General features: G+C 42.3%; 1 protein-coding gene across 1 annotated transcript in view; it reads left to right on the top strand.

Moving 5' to 3' along the window:
- Positions 1 to 1283: 1283 nt before the first annotated feature.
- Positions 1284 to 18630, top strand: part of DDX41 (DEAD-box helicase 41) — a 45101-nt gene continuing 27754 nt past the window's right edge. The window contains exons 1-9 of the mRNA XM_075856497.1: positions 1284 to 1620; positions 5416 to 5502; positions 5818 to 5977; positions 6116 to 6190; positions 7052 to 7112; positions 12443 to 12579; positions 13508 to 13580; positions 13717 to 13870; positions 16729 to 16865. Of these exons, the coding sequence (XP_075712612.1) occupies positions 1597 to 1620; positions 5416 to 5502; positions 5818 to 5977; positions 6116 to 6190; positions 7052 to 7112; positions 12443 to 12579; positions 13508 to 13580; positions 13717 to 13870; positions 16729 to 16865 (908 nt within the window). The 5' untranslated portion in view covers positions 1284 to 1596. The remainder of the gene's footprint in view (positions 1621 to 5415; positions 5503 to 5817; positions 5978 to 6115; positions 6191 to 7051; positions 7113 to 12442; positions 12580 to 13507; positions 13581 to 13716; positions 13871 to 16728; positions 16866 to 18630) is intronic.

Genomic DNA, 18630 nt, shown 5'->3' with positions numbered 1-18630 from the left:
GCAAACACCCTCCTCCTCCAACACAGCCTCAAGAGCAAACACCCTCCTCCAACACAGCCTCCAGAGCAAACACCCTCATCCAACACAGCCTCCAGAGCAAACACCCTCCTCCAACACAGCCCCAGAGCAAACACCCTCCTGCAACACAGCCCCCAGAGCAAACACCCTCCTGCAACACAGCCCCAAGAGCAAACACCCTCCACCAACACAGCCCCCAGAGCAAACACCCTCCTCCAACACAGCCCCCAGAGCAAACACCCTCCTGCAACACAGCCCCAAGAGCAAACACCCTCCACCAACACAGCCCCCAGAGCAAACACCCTCCTCCAACACAGCCCCCAGAGCAAACACCCTCCTCCAACACAGCCCCCAGAGCAAACACCCTCTTCCAACACAGCCCCCAGAGCAAACACCCTCCTCCAACACAGCCCCCAGAGCAAACACCCTCCTCCAACACAGCCCCCAGAGCAAACACCCTCCTCCAACACAGCCCCCAGAGCAAACACCCTCCTCCAACACAGCCCCCAAAGCAAACACCCTCCTCCAATATAGCCTCCAGAGCAAACACCCTCCTCCAACACAGCCCCCAGAGCAAACACCCTCCTCCAACACAGACCCCCAAAGCATACACCCTCCTCCAATATAGCCTCCAGAGCAAACACCCACCCCCAACACAGCCCCCAGAGCAAACACCCTCCTCCAACACAGCCCCCAGAGCAAACACCCTCCTCCAATATAGGCTCCAGAGCAAACACCCTCCCTCCAACACAGCCTCTAGAGCAAACACCCTCCTCCTCCTCCAACACAGCCCCCAGAGCAAACACCCCTCCTCCAACACAGCACCCAGAGCAAACACCCTCCTCCAACACAGCCCCCAGAGCAAACACCCTCCTCCAACACAGCCCCCAGAGCAAACACCCTCCTCCAACATAGCCTCCAGAGCAAACACCCTCCCTCCAACACAGCCTCTAGAGCAAACACCCTCCTCCTCCAACACAGCCCCCAGAGCAAACTCCCTCCTCCTCCTCCAACACAGCCCCCAGAGCAAACACCCCTCCTCCTCCAGCACAGCCCCCAGAACAAAGCCCCTCCTCCAACACAGCCCCCAGAGCAAACACCCTCCTCCAACACAGCCCCCAGAGCAAACACCCCTCCTCCAACACAGCCCCCAGAGCAAACACCCCTCCTCCAACACAGCCCCCAGAGCAAACACCCCTCCTCCAACACAGCCCCCAGAGCAAACACCCCTCCTCCTCCAGCACAGCCCCCAGAACAAAGCCCCTCCTCCAACACAGATCCCAGACCGGCCATTCATCGAGTCTCCCCTGTCCTGCCGCTCTTTGAGCGTTCTGGAAATAGCAGGAAGAAGTATGTGACCATCACGTGAGCGCAGAGACACGTGGCCGCGTGACGTCAGAACCTCCAAGGAGCCCATACACTCGCATCCTGGGGTGTAAAGAACTTACTTCTGAATACGATTGTTTACAATCTGAACCAGTTCTTGTCTGTGATTGGACAGACTTCTCTGACGACACGGGAGCGCCGGAAGAGTTGTGATCCTGGAACCTGAGCCAGCGTCTCGAGCAGTTCGGTGCCATGGAAAGCAGCAGCGACAGGAAGGTCGGTGTCGTGTGGTTGCGACTCTCCTCCTTCTTTCGGTGTTTTCCTTATCACTGGTTATTGCCGGGAATGACCGAGATATAACTATGTTGTTCTTGTTTTCCTCTCTGAGTCTTGTGTCTATATCTCTAGTCACCAATCCGATCATTTCTTTCATAGTAAAGACATTGGGGCAAATTTATTAACTCCTTAATGAATAGTCCTGAAAAGAACTTGGTGACCAGCTACAATTTTTTTTATATTTGCCTCTCTGCCTTTCAGCATTCCTAACTTTTTATTATTAATATATTGACATGTCTATATGATGCCTTGTTTTATGCCGGAGCAATTGTATTTTTTTCCTGCGCATTTGGGGGTACAAAAAATGTACTGCGCAAGGCCCCATGCAAACAACCGTAGAATTCGTCCATAGTTGCGAATCACAATTATGGTCCGTAATTAAGGACCCATTCGTTTCTATGTCCGACAGGCACCTTCCCAGATATTTAGAACGGCGCTGCAATAGATAGGACATGTCCTATTTTTTTGCTTCTTATGGACCGTGCTCCCATACTTTATATGGGAGCACGACTTGCAAATGCGGGTGGCTGTCTGCAGCCATCCGTGCCCTTAATCACGGAACGTGTTTACAGGCACGGTCGTGCGCATGGGGCCTTACGGATATTTCATCAGTATTAGGTCAGGTTAACACGAAGCGTAAATACACCAGATTTTCCGCAACGGATTTCGTTGGGGAAAATCCTCAGCATGATACAGTAGCAGCGGAGTGGATGAGATCTGAACAAATCTCATCAACACACTGTATAAATGATAAGCAGAAAAAACGCTCGGAAATTCACCTGCTGTGCGTTTTTTAATCCGCAGCTTGTCAATTGTATTTGAATTCAATGGGGAGGTAAAACCCACAACCTATAGCAGATGATACATCTCATTTTCATCCAATGTAAGGCCCCATGCACACTTTCGTATTTTTCATCCATTTGTAAATACGGATCCGTAGTCATTTATAGTCATCCATAAATCATCCGCATATACGGAATGGAGCCCATAAATACAGTCCGTAACGCATCCATAATTACGGATCCACAAAAAAACACAGGGAGGAATCTTGACTAATCTCCTGGCGTCGCATAGCAACTCTTCCGTAATTACAGACGGCTACAGATGCACATCCGTAGCTGTCTGTAATTACGGAAGCGCCCATAGACTTCTATGGGGAGTCAGTGCCGTAATTACGGACAATAAAAGGACATGTTTTATCATTTCTACGGCACGGACACCCATCTGTAAAAATACAGAAAGGTGTTCGTAGCCCATAGAAATGAATGGGTCCGTAATTACAGATAAAAAATATAGTCATGTGCATGGGGCATAAGGGCCTGTTCACATCGCGTTTTGGCCCTACATTTAACGTGTCCACAGGGCTCCATTAGCTCGACGCAGTCCAAAAGAGTAAGAAAGGAGAATCAGGCAGCACATCCAAAAATGTAACTTTGTATACACCCATGTGGCGTTTCAGCTCCTCAGAGCCTTTGTCAAGCATTCTTGAGAGTTGCCGATGCTCCGGTCGGAGATTCCGGCATCTTAAAGCTCCTGACGTCACTATCCATATATGGACAGTGACGTCAGGGGCTCCTCCAAGAGAGGAATCCCTAGGCAGAGTGTTTTGATGGCATTCTGGCCGTGGATCTTGTTTTTAAAGCTTCTAATGTCATTGTCCATATATGGACAGTGACGTCAAGGGCTTTCCCAAGACAGGGCCCCCGGCCAGAGCGCTTGTGATGCTCTGGCCGGGGACTCCATAGTTGAAAGCCCCTGGCATCAATGTCCACATATGGACAGTGACTTCAGAAGCTTCCCTGGGAGTTCAGGCAACGTATCCCGCTATATGCCTATACAGTGGGATACGTCAGTGCTGTCCGTCAGAGGTATACATGAAGACTCCTCCAAAAGTATACCTTCGATGGAAGGAAAAAACATGATGGATTGCTATTTGTTCATATTTTATTTAATTCATGTCTCACGCTAAATAACCTGTTACATTAATTCGGTTATTATGGTCGTGTAGATACCTAACGTGTAGCTTTTATGTAATGTATGGGCAATAAAATATATTTTATACTAGATAATGACTTTTATTATTATTATTTTTTGGTTATTTTTTTTGTTAAATTATTATTATTTTTTAATCCCATGAAGGGATAACTTTTTAACAACTTTATTTTATAATTATAATGTATTAGTATACTCCTGTATTCTAAGGGTATGTGCACACGACCTCTTTTCAGACGTAATCTCGTGAGATTACGCTGTAAACTGTCATTTAAAACGAGATTATGCTTGCCTTGCCATAAATCTCACGCAAATGTTACCAAAGTGTCAGGATTCTGAGTAGACATCACGTCCTGGCTGGTAGTAATGTCTATTAACTCTCAGGACACTTGAGTAACGTAAGTGTATGTGGCTGCACATAGTGATCTAGTAAGATCACTATGTGCTGTGTAAATGAATGGAGAGAAGTGTATGACGCTGATTGGTCAGCATCATACACTTCTCTCCACAACCCCCACTTGGTCATATAGTAAAACACGCCCAGTTGTCCATTAAGAAAGTCATTAGCATAAAGCTAATATAGGTCATAACTCCGTCACAAATGATTGTTTTTCTAAATAAAAAAACACTGCTGTAATCTACATTACAGCGCCGATCACATTATGTAGGAGATAGGCCATTTATAATGTGATGACAGAGCCTCTTTAACTGGTTGCCGACACCGGACGAGTATGCTCGTCCTGATCGATTAGGACGAGCATACTCGTCCTGTGTGACAGCCGTCTGTGCGCGCGATCGAGAGCGGGGCAACAGCTGTAATACACAGCCACGGCCCCGCTCTGACAGCGGAGAGGAGAGAAACATCTTTTCTCCGCCGTTAACCCTTTGAACGCCGCGATGAACGCAGATCGCGGCGTTCAAAGAGGGGGGACTGCACATTGATCGCGTCACAGTATATAACTGTGATGCAATCAAAGCCCACAACTCATGGCCAGACAGCCCAGGGTTCATTGAAGGACCCCAAGGCTGTCTGAACATATTTCCTGTTGTTAGGGCATACTGAGGTATGCCCTAACAACTGCCTGTGTACAATCAGTACACAGGCTAATGTACTGGCATATAGATCTATGCCAGTACATTGCAGTTACAAAATCAAAATCAAAATGATAAATCCATTTATGGGATTAAAAAAAAAAAAGTTAAATGAATGTAAAAAACAATTTAATGATAAATAAATAAAAAGTAAAAAAAATACACAAACACATTTTTTATAATAAATAAACTTTTTTAAATATAAGTCCCAAAACATGAAATAATATAGACATATTTGGTATCGCCACGACCGTAACAACCTGTACAACAAATGTATAACATTATTTATGATCGGTGTATGGTGTAAAAAAAATAATATTAAAACTGCAGCGGAACTGCTTTTTTTCAGCATTTTCGCCAAAATAAAAATGTATAGAAATTAAACGATAATGTATTTGTACCAAAAAATGGTACCTACATAAAGTACAACTCGTCCCGCAAAAAACAAAGTCTCAACTACGTCGTAAAAAAAATAAGAGTTATGAGCGTTGGGATGCAAGGAGGGAAATGTAAAAAAATTGCTCTGTCCTCATGGCCAAAATTGGCCGTGTCCTTAAGGGGTTAAGTCCGTTTTAGCAGTAACATTTTGTTTACATTTATCTATTTAATATGATTGTGATATATTGAAATTGTACGTGTCTCATTCCATAGAGAGCTCTTGAGGACGAAGATGCATTGTCCGATAAAGATGACGACTATGTGCCCTATATACCGCTTAAGCAGCGGAGGCAGCAGCTGGTAACTTCCGTTGCTTTATTTATCTTTTGCTTTTAGCTGTTTTTTAATGTATTAGTTGCTATGCTTTTTAATGTAAACTTCCCTATTTAAATCTGTTTTGTGCTTTCTGGATAATGTATGTACAGCAGTGTTGGTAACCGTTTAGCATATACAGTATTTTTACTGCAAACAAATTTCCAACTTTTATAGTCTATTTTTATGATCGTATTCGGCAAGGCTGTAAAGCTGATTTAAGGGAAGCCATTACCATTAGATGCACTTGATTCTGGGCTGTCAGTTCCCCTTTAAAAACCCATTTCTTATATCTACTCACAGCTTCAAAAGCGATTACAGATGCGTAAGAAAGGAGTCCTAGAAGAAGAGCAGAGGGACAGTGGCAGTGAACATCGTGGGGACGAAGATGACATTCCTTTGGGTCCCCGATCTAATGTCAGTCTTTTGGATCAGCATCAACACTTAAAGGAGAAAGCAGAAGGTGTTTGAAACCTCCAATGTTGTCTGTATTTTGTATTTGCAGTTCATCTGCTTATTGAATGCCTGTTAATGTCTCATCTGATGTAACAATGATGGTGGCAGAGGACAGAAACTAATCATGAATGTATTTGTTTGACAGCTAGAAAAGAATCTGCAAAGGAGAAGCAGCTGAAAGAAGAAGAGAAGATCTTGGAGAGTGTGACAGAGGGAAGAGGTGAGCACTATACCACATCATCTAATCTGTAGAGTGCAATAAATGACAGTCATGGCCACAGTGCATATCTGTAAGGCCCCCACAACACCTCTTTATTGCACTACGTTTAGCGTGTACATAGGGAAAGCTACCATCTTACACGTTAAATGTGTAGATAAGGCTCCATTAGCCCGTCGGAGACCAAAGAGTGCCCATTTTGGCCTCTGCCGGGCCGGTATACATCAGCAGAAGAAAACCTATACCACTTGGTATACTTTTTTAAACAGAAAGCCTATGGGTGATCTTTGCCACTGTATGGCATATGTTAGTTACAGTCATATGTTTAAAGTGTTCATCGTGGGCTTTTTAATAGCGTTTCATGACGTATACCTTAAACAAATACCATTCTAGACTATGAGTGACGGATACGTCAAACAGATGCCTAATCGTGGCATCCGCCATCCATAAGCTATAATGGTATCTGTTTAATAGATACGACATGATCTCTCATGACCCCCAGTTCATAACGTATCTGTTTAAAGTACACCCTTATAGTCTATGGTGTAATGTTAAGGCATCCGTCACAGCCTATGTTTAACGCATACGTCGGGAGTTTTTCCAGTGGTATATTTCAAACATAGGCCACTTAATGTTATATGAACTTGGCCGAAGTCATACAAGTAAAAATTACCAGTGCAGGAAAATGAGGATTTGGAACTGTAGTTGCTGTTGTGACAGATGATGTGGAACTTTTTCCCTTGCTAATCCATGAATTGATTTGCCATTGCTCATATCTGCTTGATGACTGACATTTGCATAAAATTGCATTTAAATAGTTTGTATATATTTTCTTTACTGATACATTGTCTTTTTTCCATAAAGCTTTGATGTCTGTGAAAGAAATGGCAAAAGGTATTACTTATGATGACCCGATAAAGACCAGGTGAGCCTATGTTTCCTTTTGTTTTTTAAAGGGGTATTCCCAGAATAAAAAATATCACCTCTCCATAATACAGGTGATAATTGTGTGATTTCTGGGGGCACCAGAGCTAGCACCCACTTTTCCTGCAGTGAGGAGCTTGAATGGAACGGCAGTGGAGCATGCGCCTGCTACTCTATTCAATGTCAGAGAATGGCTTAAACAGCCGAGCGCTGTACTCAGCTCTTTCCGTCATTCCCATAGACTTTGAATGGAGCTGCAGTGAAGAGGAACGAGGGGTGCGGTACCCCCGTTCTCGCGATCGATGAGTTCCCTACTGATCAGAAAACGATCACCTATCCCGTTGATGTGGGATGATTTTTTTTATTCTGGTACAACCGCTTTTTCATTTTTTTTATTTTGTGCTTTTGAAATTTGGGTTACGTTCAAATAAACCAGCAGCTTTCTCTTCTTTTTTTATTGGTATGACATTTCTCTACACCACGAACTTAACTGTTTATTTAAATTTGAGTGTGAACCGGGAGATTTGCCATTCTGCTGTCTGTGTCTGGAGTACAAGCATTATGTCTGAGAAGGTCTTTACTTACAGGAATGTACATTTCCATGAGTGGGTAAGACACTTTCACATACCTGGATCGGATAAGGTCTCCACATAAGACGTAACTCGGGTGGAGAATGTGACCTTCAGGGATGTAATGTTAGGATATACAAATAATACTAGGAGTGTTTACTTTCCTGAGGAGCGGAGAAGCAGCACATCATTTCTGCTTTGTTATAGCTTCATTTGTTTATATACATAAAGCTTAACCTTAACCCCTACCCGCACGAGTCAGTAACTATACGCCGTCCCGGGAGGTTACTTCCCTCACGAGGATGTATAGTTACTGAGTTGTTTCCGGTGCACACTGTCGGCGACAGTGTTCACCTGGAGGTCAGCTGTCGCCGACAGCTGACACTCCACTCTTGCCGGCCAGCGGTGCTTTGCCGCTGACTTCGGCAAATGAACCCCTTAAATGTGGCGATCGGTTTGCGATTGCCGCATTTTAGGGGCTTTCAGCATATCGGCAGACCGCGATCCGAAATCGCGGGGTTTGCCGATAGTTAGCATGGGAAACGGAAGCCAAACAATGGCCTCCGTGTCTGCCATGGACGGAAGCCAATCAGGACCAACCTCCGGCTGGTCCTGATAGGCTTCCTGTTAGAGTGACAGGAAGTCACTGTGTCGTTCCCGATGCACACTGTCGGCGACAAGGTGTGCATCGGGAACCGGGAGGTCAGCTGTCCCCGACAGCTGACACTCCAGTGTTGCCCATCAGCGGGTCATCGCCGCTGATTTTGTCAATTAACACCTTAAATGCGACAATAGATTGCAATTACCACATTTAGGGGGTGTGTAGCACATCGGCAGCCCCATGCAATTGTGGGGGTTGCTGATGCTTGTGATGGCACCTGGAGGCCAGGCAACGGCCTCCGGGTCTGCCATGTATGGAAGCCTATGAGGACCAGCCTCAGTGTGACGACACACTGACAGTTGGAATACGTTACACTACCTAGGTAGTGTAATGTATTCTAGCAGCAATCAGAGCTGCAGGTAAAAAAATAAAGCGTAAAAAAAAAAAAAGTTTATAAAAGTGTAAAAATAAGTTTGTTTTTGCTATAATAAGTCATTTATTATAGGAAAAAAATTAAACCGTTAAAAAAAAAAGTACACATATTTGATATCACCGCGTTCGTAACGACCCAAGCTATGAAACTATAATGTTATTTTTCCTGCACCGCGAAAAAAATAAACGAAAAACTATGCCAGCATCGCTATTTTTTTTTTGGTCGCTACCCCTCCCAAGATATAGAATAAAAAGTGATCAAAAAGTCACATTTACCCCAAAATAGTACCAATAAAAACTACAACCCGTCCCGCAAAAAACAAGCCCTTACACAGCTTTTTTGACTAAAAAATAAAAAAGTTATGGCTTTGAGAATATGGTGTCTCAGAAAATAAATTTATTTTATTGTGCAAACGCTGCAAAACGTATCGCCGTAATCGTGCCAACCTCCAGAATAAAGTATTGCACATGGTGAACGACGTAAGAAATAAAGAATTAAAATTGCCAAAACTGCTGTTTTTTGGTCACCTTAGCGCTAAAAAAATTTTTTAAATAAAAAGTGATCATGAAGTTGTATGTACCATAAAATGGTACCAATAAAAGCTGCAGCTCGTCCTGCCAAAAATAAGCCCGCTCAATCGACAAAAAAATTAAAAAATTCTGGTCTGGCTGTCAGAATGTGATGATACAAAACAATTAAATTTTTTTAACAAATAATCTTTGTAAATGTAGTAAAATATTAAAAAAAACCTATATAAATTTGGTGTCACCGTAATCGTATTGAGACGCAGAATAAAACTAAAGTTGTAGTTTTTAGCGCACGGCGAAAGACGTTAAAACAATGGAGGAATCACAGTTTTTTCCAGTTTCCCAGTAAATGTTATGGTACTTTAAATAGTGTTAATAGAAACTACAACTCTTCCCGCAAACAATAAGCCCTCACACCACGCTATTGATGGAAAAGTAAAAAAAGTTATGGCACTTGGAAGGCGTGGAGTGAAAAACGAAAATGAAAAAGCAAAAAAAGATCAGTCCTGAAAGGGTTAATTCATATCTAATTAATAAATAAAAAAAACATTTATGACCACGTGGGGTATTGCCGTACTCGGGAGAAATTGCTTTGCAAATTTTGGGGTGTTTTTTCTCTTTTATCCCTTGTGAAACTTTAGTGGACAAAAATGTTGATATTCATTTTCACGGCCTAATTCCACTAAATTCTACAAAAAACCTGTGGGGTCAAAATGCTAACTATACCCCTAGAAAAATTCCTTGGTTTAGTTTCCAAAATGGGGTCACTTTTGGGGGGTTTCAACTGTTTTGGTCCCTCCAGGGCGTTGTAAACCCGACATGGCACTGAAAACCAATCCAGCAAAATCTGCGCTCCAAAAGGCGCTCCTTCCCTCCTGAGCCCTGTTGTGAGTGAAAACATCAGTTTATGACCACATATGGGGTATTGCCGTAATCGGGAGAAATTGCTTTACAAATGTTGGGGTGCTTTTTCTCCTTTATTACTTGTAAAAATGAAAAAAATTCTATGTTTTCGCAGAAAAAAAGGTGATTTTCATCTTCACAGACTAATTCCACTAAATTCTGCAAAAAGACAAACTGTGGGTCAAAATGCTAACTTTACCCCTAGAAAAACGCCTTGAGGGGTGTAGTTTCCAAAATTGGGTCACTTTTGGGGGGGTTTCCACTGTTTTGGCACCACAAGACCTCTTCAAACCTGACATGGTGCCTAAAATATATTCCTAAAAAAAGGAGGCCCCAAAATCCACTAGGTACTCCTTTGCTTCTTAGGCTGATGCTTCAGTCCATTAGGACACTAGAGCCACATGTTGGATATTTCTAAAAAGTGCAGAATCTGAGCAAAAAATATTGAGTTGCGTTTCTCTGGTAAAATCGTCTGTGTTACAGAAAAAAATGTATTACAAATGAATTTCAGCAAAAAAAATAAAATTGGTAAAGTTCACCTCTACTTTGCCTTAAAGGACGAGTGTCGCGAAATAATTTTTTTTATATCAATTTGCTTTTAGTGTTTTATTAAAAAAAAATTAATTTCTTTGTGTTTTACTTTTTTTTATTTTTTAACTTTTTCTTGTCTATGGGGGCTGCCATTTTTTTTTCAATCTCTGTATGTGTCGATTAACGACACATACAGACATGGAATACGGCACATACAGCCCCATAGTGAATGCGAACGGGGCCCGTTCCATCCACTATGCTGTACGCCGTCTGTGTGGGAACGGCGCATGCGCCGCTCCCACACAGTCCAAATTGAAGGTCTTCGGCCGAGCGACGTCCAGCGCCATTTTCTTGTGGACCGGAAGCCGCGGTTGGACAGTAAGATTACTACTTCCGGTCGTGGCTTCCGGACTTGTGCACTTGGAGCGGACGGACCGGAGGGAGCGGCGGCGGCAGGAGCAGGTAAGTTAGGTCTGTGTATGTACGTGATTTACGGTGTGTTTACTACTGTATGTAAACCTACTACACTGTATGTTAGCTCAAAAAATGGCGACACACAGTGTAGGAGGTTTGACCGTTCAATCCCCTTCTTTCTCCTTGCACTAGCCAGGATAAAGGAGGGGGGATTTTGTGAGCTCACTAAAGCGAGTGTGTATTCTCAAATTTTGCAGCATAAAGCAATGTGGTTGCTTTACCACATGCCAATGCTGCAATTTTGGGAATTGCTCCATCTAGTGACCAGCACTGGGAAATGTTATAAATTAGAATCTAATTTATAATATTTCCTGACTCGTGAAAAAAATTAAAAAAATTAGAACAATGTTTAATCACTTATACACTGTTTAATCACTTATACACTGTTTAACTAAACAGGGAGATGTGCTGCCGACGAGGATAAAAAGTTTATGCATTTAAAACTATGCAATCAGCATTTATAGGGAACAAGCGTTCTATGAACGCTAGTTTGCCCGATAATTGGCCAGTGTAAAAGGGCCTTAAGCTTTATTCCTAAACTGTATTCTCTGAATATCAGACTGCTGGCCTCCTTACCAGGCTTTCAAGGCCATTCTGAGGTAAGATTGCCAAGTTTACTGGAGACAGACATGATATTCAGACAACATAAAGCTTGTAAATAGAATGATGTGTTATTAGTACGTAATAACTTGTAAGGAGGCTTGATGGCAGTTAGCCAGAAAAGACCTTTAAAAGGCTCATCTAAAAGACAACCTTTAGATCTTCTAAGGCCCAGTTCACACAGAGTTTTTTTGACGCGGAAAACGCATCAGAATCCGCTGTAAAAAAACTACCAAAACTGCCTCTCATTGATTTCAATGGGAGACGGAGGCGTTTTTTTCCGGTGGCGGTTTTTAGCCACTCGCAGTAAAAAAAAATCTGCATGCTCTTCCTTGCCACTGTTCCGCTTCAAACTTCCCATTGAAATCAATGGGAGGCAGAGAAAGCATTTGTTCTCTTCCATCACCGCGTTTCACTACGGACCCCAACCATGGCCGATGGAGCATTGACTTTAATGGGTTCTGTTGGCTTTTCGCAGGGTTGTCCGTTGTTTTACCAGAAACAGTAGTGCAGCATACTGCGCTATTGTTTATAATAATCTCGGCTGGATCTGCAACGGAGACTCCTAATGGGGCCTCCAACACAGATGTGAACAGAGCCTTATATTCCTTTAATATATTTTAGTTTATTCTTTTATAGTTGTACTCCAAATGTCTAGTCTCTAGTTGTTAACCTTAGTCTTGCTTTTTTAAGCTGGAAAGCTCCGCGGCATATCCTTGGGATGTCGCAAGCTCGGCATGAGCGTGTCAGACGAAAATACCACATTTTGGTTGAAGGGGATGGCATTCCTCCTCCCATAAAGAGTTTCAAAGAAATGAAGTTCCCAGCAGGTAACCATCAGCTATATGGCTTTCCCAGGCTTTTATGGTCTTGTATAATATTTCTGTTTTTATATTTAACATATTTTTAATTTACAAATAGTTTTTAAATGGTTTATTGACGTTTTAGGTATGTTTAAGAACATAAATGTTAAATTGTCACCCCCGGCAAAAAAAAAATATTCAGCTTTTGGCTACAGTAATGGAGCTCTACAAATTTTAACATTTTTATTAACCTGAATGGCGCTGTTACAAAGGCTGCAGCTGGAGCCTGTGATGATGGTATTTGGAATATGTTAAAGGCGTGGTCCGAATATTTTTATTTATAGCCTATCCTTGGGATAGGTCATCAATATCCTATCGGTGAGAGTCCGACTCCCGGCACCCCCCGCTGAAAAGGTTATTGATAGGGCTGCAGTGTTTGTCGCCAATACTTTTTCACAGTTTACGGACACAGCCGAGGATTGTGCTTTCAGAGAGTGGTGGGCGGAGAGCAGGAGCAGAAAGAGAGGACACCCAGGCTGCTGGTAACTTATCTCCCCAGTGCTGGATTCTCAGCTATACTGCTCATTACTGCTGTATAATTTCCTCCATGCTGCTGCAGCTTCTATATATGTGATAGAGATAGGATAGCAGGATTCTCCTCTTCTATGTGTGAAGAGTATAGAAGACATTATAGCAGTTAGATTTCAGCCACTAGCTCATAGAGTACGGAGAATTAGATATAGAGTCTACAGAGGGGAAAACTGCTAAATAATGCCACATACAAGTCCTAGTGGCCAGAAATAGTGTTATTCTTCATGTTTGTTTTAAAGCCAAATGAGTTATATTTTGGAATAATTCCTTACTAGTACAAGAAAAACCAGAGAAAAATTATGTAAATTAGTAATTATACACTTTTAGGAGAGGTACTGTTTAATGCTTATGATTTTATTGACAGCTATTCTACGCGGACTGAAGAAAAAAGGAATTCTGCATCCTACCCCTATCCAGATTCAAGGGATCCCAACCATGTGAGTACTACAGTTCCTTTATTTTTTCTCTTGTGTTCAGAGCTGTAGTGCTGTGGTGTAATATTTCTATGTGAAAACAAGAAAGGGATGTTATTTGCGAATTCGTTTTTGACTAAGGGAATGTTGTTTCTTGCAGCCTTTCTGGAAGGGATATGATCGGAATAGCATTTACAGGCTCTGGAAAGACTTTGGTATTTACGCTACCTGTTATCATGTTTTGTATGGAGCAAGAAAAGAGGTTGCCTTTTACAAAGCGGGAAGGACCATATGGACTAATTATTTGCCCATCCGTATGTATACTTTTTCATATATATGTCCTGCTAAATGTTTGGTAATGATGTATTAAGAAAAAGATGATTTTTGGCAAATATCAGCATAAAAGTTTTTAATGCCCAAATATGGCCATTAACCACTTGCAGACCGCCCATAGACTATAAACGTCCGGGCAGTCCGCAATTAAATCTGCAGGGCTGTTCTAGAACGTCTTGCAGAGTTATACCTTTCTCCACTCTGTGGTGGCACTTAGCTCCGTGACACAGCTGTCTCCTGTCACAATGATCTCAATACTATTCCCCCCCGGCGGCGCTTCCCCATACACGCTGGACCCCCCCCGCGATGACTCGCCACCCATAGGTACACATGAGATAGATGATTATAGTATCTTTATACACACACACACACACACACACACATATATATATATATATATATATATATATATATATATATATATATATATATATATATATATTGAAGAGACAGCACTCCAGGGAAAACGGTGAAAAAGGTGATGTGTTTATTCACCCCATAGGCAGGCAACGTTTCGATCCGTCTCAATGGGACCTTTGACAAGCCTATATATACATATATATATTGCTATTTATTTATTTTTTTCTACAAATAAAGATTATTATTATTTCTATCTACCTATCTCTTTATCTATATGTTTCATATCATATAAAGATGTACAGTATTAGGCCCCATGAACACGGCCGTAATTTTGATCCGAAATTACAGAACGTAATTGTGGAACAAAGTACGGACCCATTAATTTCTATTGCCCACCGATGCCTTCCCGTATATTTACGGGAAGGTGTCTGGGCCTTAGAAATGACCCGCAAAAAAAAGGACATGTTCTATTTTTTTATTTTACGGACTGTGCTCCTGATTTTACGGTCCGCAAATACGAGTATCTGTCCGCGACCGGTCGTGCCTGTAATTCCTGGCCGTGATTACGGGCAGAGCCGTGTGCAGGGGGCCTTAGGCTGGGGCTAGATGGCGACTTTGGCCACGACACTGGTCGCGAACACAAAGATCGCTTTGGAACCAGCTTTCGAAAATTTGTTCTCCCAAAGCTAGTTTGCGCACCCTTCATTCTGCCTTGCGCCCAGCGTGTATGAAATTCCCACATATTTGGTATCGCTGAAGTCTGCAGACGTTGCCAAATATGTATCCAGGTGTGTTTACCCAGTGGCATGCACCAGATGAAAATACATCTAAATTCACATTTATTTCCCTTTTTTCCTTTTATATTTTTTGAAAAGTAAAATATATCTATTCTTTTATTTATTTATTTTTTTAAATATGGAAGCCCAACATGTTCTATGAAAAACAAGACCAAAATACATGTAGGTTGGAAGAATAATAGAGGAACAATTTTGCTTTTAAATTGGCGCATGGCTAAAACGTGAAAGTGGGCCTTGTCAGGGAAAAGCCTCTGGTCAGGAAGTGGTTAATATGACATTTTCTTTGCTGGATACTACAGGTTTCAACAGGATTCGCAGACAATCTAGTGTCTATAGGGACGTGAACACCCTCTATCGATTTTTATATATTTATATATTTTTTTTTTTCACAGTGACACCAGAATTGTCTGGCACTTTTTTTTTCTTATTATTTATTTATTTTTTAAATAATATGTAATCTCAGCGAAGCCAAGTGTGCATGTTACTAGGGGACGTGGGACTGGTCAGTGTAAGCATACAGCAGTAGTCTAATTATCTATTTCTTTCATTTGTGTGTGAAACTTGGCCTGTACATAATACATTTAATGGCTGTGATTTATACTTGAAGGGGAAATTCATATAAAAATGTAGCTTTTGGAAAGATCATATAGACATGTCAGAAGGTAACCTTAATGGACGTTTTTTCCCTTGTTTTCCTAACGATCAATTGTCCTTTGTTGCAAGTGCAAATATCTGACAATCCTAGTTATTGCACTACAGAAAGGGTGCACAACCTGCTGCCCGGGGAGAAAATGCGCCCCACAATGCTATTCTGTGTCATTCCAAGCTATCAGGTCATAGACATCCTTTTGACTGTGTCTCAATAATTCAAAAAGACACGGCTGTCAATAGATGGTCGCTTCCTACTGATGCAGAGATCACGTGTATCTTCCATTTCAGAGGAGTGCACATTGTGCAGGCACAGGGAAGTACTAATAGTGCATTGTGACTGGCACGGTTATGGGAGGATCTGTGTGGAGGATACTGTTATGAGGGACACTGTGGGGCTGGCACATTTATGGGGGACACTGGGGCTGGCACATTTATTGGGGACACGGGCTGGCACTGTTATGGGGAACACTGTGGGGCTGGCACCATTATGGGGGGAGTACTTAGGTTGGCATTGTTATGTTGGGAGTTGTTGGCCGGTATGAGTTCTATTTTAATCAAATTAAAGAGCAATCCAAGCAAAACTCCTACTACTGTGTTATGCCTAGTGCAGACAATGACTGATATTCTTGGTACTGCTTTGTCATGCACCGCCCCTTAGGCCCTTCACTGGGTATAACACAGTGCATCAGTTTTATTTCGATTGCTCCTTTTAAAAGGATGTCCCCTTCTGAGACACATGGAATATCCAAGAACATGTGTCTCTCTTCACTTCGGTTTTTGCTGTTTTTCATTGCGGCCTTTGTGAGTAGTACAATCTGACAATGTATGGCCCTTGGACCAGAAATGGTTGTTCACCCCTGCACTACAGGGATTCAAGTTCTCTACAGAGCAACCCTATTGTTTTGTGAAGAACCCAATGTTCTGTTGTATCGACATGTTAGAAACTGTACATTTAAGTGAATTCCTGCAATAGTGATTATTTTTTATTCACTGATCATTTGTTATTTACGTTGACTACTTTGTTGTTCTAGAGAGAATTGGCCCGTCAGACACACAGTATCATCGAGTATTACTGCCGCTTGCTGCAGGAAGATAACTTTCCAACCTTACGGACAGCATTGTGCATTGGTGGTATGTCGGTCAAGGAGCAGATGGAAACCATCAAACAGTAAGTTATGTTTTTCTCTCATTACCTATGTAATAAAAATATGTGGAGGTTATCAATGGGCCTTGAAACAATGAGTGGTGGCTTCTGATCTTTGGGACCATTCCGGCGACAGGGCCAGATTTAGTCCCTTTCACAATAGACCAGCATGACATGTATTCATAGGCTCTTCTCAGTCTAATAAATGTGGATTACTGAAATGAGCGCGTGAACAATCTTGGCAGTCTCTGAAATTCTCATCCACCTAACTAGGGAGATACTGCCCATTGAAAATTGAACTCAAACTGGTTCATTGTCAGGATCGATAAGTCCCAGTAGCTAGACCCCCACCAGTCCGCTTTAGGCTTCAGTCACACTGCATAAAAAAACACTTCTAAACCACCACCGTTATTTAATGTAGCATGGTATTTTTTATGACATTTTATTTGTCTATTTTTGCCATTTTTCATTTAGTGCTACTTTGAACATTTCTTTATTTTACAGTTGTTTTTGATGTCCTATAGAGAATCCTTAGGGGGGAAAAAAACGCCAGAAAAAGAGGCCTCATCTAAAGCATGCTGTGTGTAAAAAAAATAAAAACGCCAATTACCATACAAAAAAAAATTCACTGAAAGGGACCAGGATATATGTGTATACGTTCAAGATACTTATCTTGAACGTATACACATATATCTTGGTCACTTTCAGTGAAATGTATTTTGAATATTGGTTATAATTGAAGGAGGGATGACCGGTTTCCTTACAGCTGATATTAACACCGACAAATGATTAGTGATTCATGTATTTTTGGAAAATTAACGTGTCTCAATCGCAGAATTTTATCATTACGACTTCATTTCATCATCTAACTAAATCATATAACGGCCATATTAGATCCTGCTGGGAGGTGCAAATGATCGAGACATACCTCAAACATCAAATTGTGCCCTGGGGGTTGAAGATTACTTTGATCCCTGCATCTAGACTGCGATCAGTAGAATTGCTGAAAAAATGGGAGAAGGAATCTATTGAGTCTTCTCTTAGATTTATGAGCATTTTACTGGAAGAGGAGAAAATACTTCTCACAGGCCACTCTAAGGCGGGATTCACACGACAGGGATTCCCGGCCGGGTGCCGGCCGTTCATAAATCGGCCGGCACCCGGCTGCATTAGGAATAAGGGCGGGTTCACACATAGCGGAATTTCACTTAAATTCCGCTGCGGACACTCCGCAGCGTTAATCCGCAGCGGAGCCGTTTCTCCATTGACTTTCACTTTAATTTAGCAGTGTTCGTTTACACGATGCGTACAATTCCGCTGCGGAGCATAGGCTGCGGAGCGGAATTTGGTGTCCGCAGCATGCTCTGTCTGTTGCGGAGCAGTGGCGGACTCATGGCGGAATTTCTCCATTGACTTCAATGGAGATTCAAAGTTCCGCAATGAAGTCCGCAGCTGTCATGCACATGTCATGTGTGCTGCGGATGCGTCTTGCTTTTTTAACTTGACATTTCTTCATTCTGGCTGGACCTATGTATTTCTAGGTCTACAGCCAGACTGAGGAAGTCAATGGGGCTCCCGTAATGACGGGAGCGTTGCTAGGAGACGTCAGTAAATAGTCACTGTCCAGGGTGCTGAAAGAGTTACGCGATCGGCAGTAACTGTTTCTGCACCCGGGACAGTGACTACCGATCTCAATATACATGTATCTGTAAAAAAATATATAAGTTCATACTTACCGAGAACTCCCTGGGTCTGTCTCCAGTCCGGCCTCCCAGGATGACGATTCAGT

The sequence above is a fragment of the Rhinoderma darwinii genome, chromosome 3, assembly GCF_050947455.1.
Source record: "Rhinoderma darwinii isolate aRhiDar2 chromosome 3, aRhiDar2.hap1, whole genome shotgun sequence".
In the NCBI taxonomy this organism is placed as follows: Eukaryota; Metazoa; Chordata; class Amphibia; order Anura; family Rhinodermatidae; genus Rhinoderma; species Rhinoderma darwinii.
This window is presented reverse-complemented; position numbering and strand designations above follow the sequence as displayed.